Source organism: Hordeum vulgare, chromosome 3H (genome assembly GCF_904849725.1).
Source record: "Hordeum vulgare subsp. vulgare chromosome 3H, MorexV3_pseudomolecules_assembly, whole genome shotgun sequence".
In the NCBI taxonomy this organism is placed as follows: domain Eukaryota; kingdom Viridiplantae; phylum Streptophyta; class Magnoliopsida; order Poales; family Poaceae; genus Hordeum; species Hordeum vulgare.
The window spans coordinates 605734361-605741687 of NC_058520.1; the positions used below are offsets into that span (position 1 = coordinate 605734361).

Sequence of the window (7327 nt, forward strand, 5' to 3'; positions counted from 1 at the left end):
TTTTATGTAATTAAGCAATTCATCTAAAAATTAATTAAGAAAACCATTCTTTCAAAATTTAGTAATCGGCGGTCCTGTTCTTGTCCAAACTAGTCTTTCCCTTGTAACAATCTAAGGCATAAACACATTTCAAGATTTAAGTTTATCTAGAAATTAGACTTACAAATGTGAAATATGTGAAACAAAAATGACATCACTAAAAATACTTATGAATAAAATTCCCAAGAGCATATCATTTTTGTGTCACGATTATTGGTCAAACATAATCTTCTGTCTCGTGTACTTTTTGGATGAGGAAATATCCATAACTACAAGTCATACACACTAAAATTTTACGAAAATAAAAACAAGTAAATAAATTCACTGTTGAAAATATAAAAATGGTAAGTTCTTAAATTTTCATGGATCCCCAACTTTGCATCGGTCCATCAGACGGCCATCGGCATCATGTACACACTAGCTACCAAATATATTACAAAAGCAACCTACCTGCCGTCTAAAACACACGCCGCGAGCTAGCTAGTTCGATCGAATACACAACTAAATTAACGCTAGGCTTCCAAAGAAAAGTTAGCTAGAGAGAAGCTAGGTCGTCGACACCGGCGACGTCGATCTCGCCTTTGCCGCCGGCCGATCGACCATGGACTCTGTGATCCATGTGGTGCTGGGGGTGGTCATGCGGAGGTGCATCTGCCGGCTGCGCGAGGTCGTCGCCATGGCGATGGAGCTCGGCACGGCGCTGCTCGTCGCCGTGCGGTTCTCCGGCATGGCCTTTCGCCGCACACCAGCGCCGACTCAGGCGGTCTCGGGGTCGACGCACTACTACTACTATGCCCCGGTGGCTGCCTCCATGGTTGGCATGTCCAGGCTCGACAGGCACTAGGGACCGGTGAGCTACACCCATCTGGATTTGTTGGCTAATCAATTGCGTGTTTTTTATTTAGTGAGTAATAATGTAATTGAGTGCTTGATGAGCTACATACACACATGTGCACTGTATATTAAGCAATATATGTGTTCATCATGATATCGACATAGTAATTGATCACTCTCGCATGCATTTTAGGGGAAATGGTGCCATTTGTCTTCTTTATTTGCTTGCTAGCTCATTTTTGTTTTGAGGATTCATGATTTACTGCTATGTAATCATGTCTAAACAGTAACTAACCTATACTCAAGAGAGAATACATATAGCTGATATGAGATATCAGAAGAGGCCGGGAAAGGCCGGGGCGATCCTCCTTTAAAAAAAGAGCTCTTTTACTGTACCCCGTAATAGATTTGGACCGTCTATTATCGAAACCTAAGGATGGTAATCCGTCCATACTGCTCAACTGGGTTGGGATCATCGCCAGCGGTATGGGTACCACTGGCTGCTTCAGGTGCAACAGTATACTTGCCGTGAGGGTGATTTAGGAAGAGAAAAAAGTCAGCCGACCTCACAACCGAGTGAACCCGTTCACTTCACTTATTCTGCTCGGCCTTAAACATGCTCCACCGGCTAGGATTCCAGTGGCCGCCTCTTCGCTTCCATATTATTGACCATGCTAGTGGACTGATGCTGCTAACGCCGCCGGCCATTATCGTAGACTGCCCGTGAACCTGCATCATCTTCCTCGACGAGATGTCCTCTCCTCCCGGCTCCAATTCGGCTCCGCCGATGGCCGCTGCTGCATCTCTTCTTAGTCTGCGGCCCTTACTCAGCCATGGTCGTGGACCGAGGGCGCTTGGAGGCGCGGCTGGAGGTTCGAGGACACGACGGCAGGGTCGACTAACGTCCGACGGTCTAGGTCAAGCACGTGGGCGGTGGCTAGTGCCGAGGGTGAGCTGCGGCGTAGCGACGAGTTCGACGACGACGGAGCCGACTAGTTGTTGAGTGGGTGGCTTGAAACAGGGCGACAGCACAACCAGGACCAAACTGCCGATTGTTGGCTGATGGGTTAGGGTTATTCTGGAAAACGGAAATCTGACGAGACTACCCTCACGAAATCAACGGTGAATGATTGTATACTGCTCACTCCGATCTACAACAGTATAAGGTACCATAAAAAAGCTCTAAAGAAAGAGATATCAGAAGAAGAATCGGGAGAGAACAGACAAGAATTAGTTACTCTGAATATAGCACGATAGTGCATCCTACATAGGTGGATCTTCTTTCTTGCTGATGTCCATTTTTTAATCGTTGGGATTGTTATTAATCGCTGCTTATGCATGTGATGTATTATCAATTTTCGGATATTGCTCCTAGTAGTAGTCCAACTAATGTAGTTCACTGAGAACTAATTACTGGATTCTTGGTGTGTTGTTTTTGTATATTTTTCGCTGTACGTGTGATTTCTAAAATGTTTGGTCTACTAGCCTGTAATCAAAGATTATAATGCACTAGTTTTTTTTATAAGAAAATCATGTAGAAAGTGTCACAATTTTTGTTTCTTGATTCAGTGATCATACCAGTTAGGATTGTAATATTGGGATTAAATCCACGTCCACGTACACACAACCGTTGCCGGTTGGAGAAAAGATCCGGATTCGTGTGTACGTTCTACGATCAGGTTGCCGGTTGGAAAAAAGATCCGGCCGCACACAGGTACGTCCATCCAGCTACCTGCTTGCTAGCTTGCTAGCTTTGCACGTACGTACGTACTTGTGATGTTTGATCAGCCGAAGCCAACAATTGGTATCTAGAGCCTCGACGATCTACGATTTACGATGACGGACAACGACGCTGAGTCGGTCAAGTCCGGCAATGGCAGTGCCAAGGCGAATAAGAACGGCGACAAGGTGAAGAAGGACGGCAAGTCAGCAACAAGTGGTGGAGGAACGAGCGGACGGACGCCAACTATGGCGCGTGGGCCGTGAAGATGAAGATTATTCTCCTATCCCTTCGAGTGTGGGAGGCCATCACGGACGACGACGTCGACGAGGAGTGCGACGAAGGTGCCATGGCTGCCATAACCCAGTCCGTACCGGATTCCGTGCCGATGACATTGGCGGAGTTCGAGACTGCAAGAGAGGCATGGAACGCACTCAAGGAGATGAGGATTGGAAAAAATCGCGTCACCAAGGCTCGGGTACAAGTGCTGAAGCGCCAATATCACAAGTTGTAGATGGAGGAAACTGAATCGGTGAACGTCTACGCCATGCGTCTTACTACTTTGGTGGGAGAGATCCGCGCGCTTGGTGCAAAGCTTGAGGAGATCGAGATTGTGGAGAAATTTTTCAGTTCGGTGACTGATAAATTTACGTACATCATCGGCACGCTCGAGCAGCTTTACGACATCGACGACGTGACCATAACGGAGGCGATCGGACGCTTGCGGACATGGGAAGAGAATGCTCGTGGCTATCGGAAAGGCAACGGAGGAGGTAGTGACCAACTCATGTACTCGCGCGCAGATTGGGAGTTCCCAAGTAATAAAGGAAGGCGTGATGGCAACGAAGGCTCAAGCAACACAACGCGCGACGGGCAAACCGGAGAAGGCAAAGGAAAAGGCAAGCCACAAGGTCGTGGTAAGGCAGACCGATCTAAAGGGCGGAAGCAACGGAACTTGGATATGTCCGAGGTCAAGTGCTATAACTGCAACGAGATGGGTTACTTTGCAAAGGATTGTCCGGAGCCTGACAAGCGGGAGATCAAGGCAAATTTGGCAAAGCAGGAAGACGAAGGTCCAGGTCTTCTGATGGCCGAAGTTCGTGATCTCGCTGAAACGGTGGTTGTGAAACCAAGCCGGAAGGTGCTACTTCATGAGAAGAATGTGACAACTAAGTTATCCGGGGATCACAACGTGTCGTGGTATCTCGACACGGGTGCCAGTAACCACATGACGGGATGCAAGGAGAAATTTTTCGAGCTGGAATATGATGTTGAAGGCTTTGTAAAGTTTGGCGATGTTTCAAATGTGGAGATTTGTGGGCAAGGATCTGTCCTCTTCGAGGGTCTTGACTGGCACTCTCTGGCGATAGCTAGACGGGTGCTATTCTCGATTGCTCAACAATTAGAAATTGTCATGCAATTACCCACCAGCGCGTGGGATCGAGGCTGTTTTCGAGGGTAGAGTATTCAACCCAAATTTGTTGGTTCGTCAAGGGAAGTGAGAGGATACTCAAGTATTAGCAGCTGAATGTGTCAGATGCAACCACACCTGAAAGATTAATATCTGCAAGCAAAGTATCAACAACAAAGTAACAGTAGTGGCAGAAGCAGCAAGTAGTAACAGTAGCAAGTAACAGCAGCAACAACAGTAGTAACGGCAGCAGAGCAAAACAAGTAACAGCAGCAGAAACAGTAGTAACAGCAGCAGAGCAAAACAAGTAACAGCAGCAGTGGGACAAACTCATAGACAATGGGTCGGTGATTTGTTTGGATGATATTCATCATGCAACAGTTATAACACAGAGAGATATGTGGCTAGCTCCCGTTCGTCAATGTGATGTAGGCATGCATTCCGTGTGTCGTCATACGTGCTTAGGGAAAAGAACTTGCATGACATCTATTGTCCATCCCTCCCGTGGCAGCGGGGTTCAAAAGGAAACTACGGGATGTTAAGGTTCTCATTTTAATAAAGAACCGGACCAATGCATTAGCACTTGGTGAACACATGAACTCCTCAAACTATGATCATCACCGTGAGTGGTTCCGGTTATTGTCACTCCGGGGTTGCCGGATCATAACACATAGTAGGTAACTACAACTTGCAAGATCGGATCTAAAACACACATATATTAGTGACAACATAATAATTTCAGATCTGAAATCATGGCACTGAGGCCCTAGTGACAAGCATTAAGCATGGCAAAGTAGTAGCAACATTAATCTCAGAACATAGTGGATACTAGGGATCAATCCCCGTCAAAACTAACTCGATTACATGATAGATCTCATCCTACTCATCACCGCCCAGCGAGCCTACGAATAGATTACTCACGAACGACGAAGAGCTTCATGGAATTGGAGAGGGAAGAAGGTTGATGATGACGATGGCGACGATTTCCCCTCTCCGAAGCCCAAAACGGACTCCACATCTGCCCTCCAGATGAAGAACAGGATGTGGCGGCGCCTCCCTATCGTAAACGCGACGAAATCGACTCTTTTTATTTTTTCTAGGACGAAAGTGAATTTATAGAGCTGAGATTGGGGGCGACAGAGCCACGTGGGCCCCACAAGCTTGCTAGCCGCCACCAGGGGGCGGCGGCTACAGGGCTTGTAGTCCACTGGGCCATCCCCTCTTGTGGATCTTTGCGCAGGTACTTTTCATATTTTCCAGAAATAATCTCCGTAAATTTTCAGGACGTTCTGAGAACTTTCATTTCTGCACAAAAACGACACCAAGGCAATTCTGCTGAAAACAGCGTCAGTCCAGGTTAGTTCCATTCAAATCATGCAAATTAGAGTCCAAAACACAGCCAAAAGTGTTTGTAAAAGTAGATACGATGGAGACGTATCAACTCCCCCAAGCTTAAAACCTTGCTTGTCCTCAAGCAACTCAGTTGACAAACTGAGAGAGAAAGAAAAACTTTGACAAACTCTGTTTGATCTTGTTGTTGCAACTATGTCTAACTCATAACCAGAATTTCAGCAAGATCACAAGTTAACCATATAAGCAAGTGACACAAAGGTCTCACGGTAAACTAATATCAATGGCATAATCAGCTAACGAGCAAATAATAATGAGTTTCAAATACCAATACTTCAATCAAAACAAGCATGAAGCAATATGAATAGGTGGTATCTCGCTAGCTCTTTTTGAGACCGCAAAACATAAATGCAGAGCACTTTCAAAGATCAAGGCTGACTAAACATTGTAATTCATAGCAACGAAGATCCATTCATAGTCATACTCAATATCAATCAAAAGCAAAGCATAAAAATGAGAGAGGTGCTCTCTAATTGGTGCTTATATAAGAAGAGGATGACTCAAGAGGAAAATAAATAGACAGGCCCTTCGCAGAGGGAAGCATTGATTTGCAGAGGTGCTAGAGCTCAAGCTTTGAAAACAGAGATAATAATTTTGGGTTGCATGCTTTCATTGTCAACGCAATGACCAAGAGTTCTCAATATCTTCCATGCTACTCATGCTATAGGCGGTTCCCAAACAGAAAAGTAAAGTTTTAACTCCCCCACCACCAATCAATCACACTTCACGGCTAGCCGAATCCTCGGGTAACGTCCATACTAACATCAATCCGGGGGGGGGGGGGTCTTGTTTTACAGTTATGTTTTCGATTTAAGCGTGGAACTGGGCATTCCAATTACTGACCCCTTTCTCGTGAATGACAGTGAATAAACACATGTCGAGGATAACACTCCTAGCATGGAAGATACCAATAACCCCCTGTCACCACATGAGCGGTTCGGGCATGCAAAACATATTATTTCTTGAAGGTTTAGAGAGTGGCACATGCAAATTTACTTGGAACGGCAGGTAAATACCGCAAATAGGTAGGTATGATGGACTCTCATGGAAAAACTTTTGGGTTTATGGAAGTGGATGAACAAGCAGTATTCCGCTTAGTACAAGTGAAGGCTAGCAAAAGACTGGGAAGCCACCAACTAGAGAGCGACAATAGTCATCAAGATGCAATGAGTTTGACTAACATTGAGTGCAAGCATGAACATGATATAAATCACCATGAACACGAACATCATAGAGGCTATGTTAATTTTGTTTCAACTACATTCATGAACATGCGCCAAGTCAAGCCACTTGAATCATTCAAAGGAGAATACCATCCTATCATACTATATCATAGTCATCTCAAAATCTATGTTGGCAATCAAGACAAACCATTATAAGCTCCTAGCTAAATAAGCATGGCATCAGAAACTATGAACTCTAAGTTGTCATTGCAAACATGGTTCTCTCATAACAAAGTTGAATCAGGCATGACAAGCTAGTCATATTTACAAAAACAAAATAGATAGAGTTCATACCAACTTTTCCAGTCTCAGTCACTTCATCATATATCATCATTATTGCCTTTCATTTGCACGATCGAACGATGTGAACAATAATAAGAGTGCTCGTGCATTGGACTAAGCTGAATCAGCAGGCAAACACAAAGGAGAAGACAAAGTAATATGGCTCTTTGAAAGCTAAACAGGTATGCATGCAAGAACCACTAAGCATTGAAACCAATATCTTCTACCTTGACCCAAAGAAAAAGAAAACTATTTACACGGGAAAGCTCCCAACAAGCAAAAGAAGAAAGAAAAATCTTTTTGGGTTTTCTCAAAAGGACACAAAACAAGAAAATGAAAATAAACTAGCATGGATAATACAGTGGCAAAGTGTAAACACCGGCTAACAAAGTGAAAGCATAAGCATGA

At 44.7% G+C, this 7327-nt stretch overlaps 1 protein-coding gene across 1 annotated transcript; it reads left to right on the forward strand.

Annotated features, from left to right (window-relative positions):
- Positions 1–441: 441 nt before the first annotated feature.
- On the forward strand, positions 442–1048 carry LOC123441048. The gene has a single exon (XM_045117574.1). The coding sequence runs from the start codon at positions 641–643 to the stop codon at positions 881–883; it is 243 nt and encodes an 80-aa protein (XP_044973509.1). The 5' UTR covers positions 442–640; the 3' UTR covers positions 884–1048.
- Positions 1049–7327: the final 6279 nt, after the last annotated feature.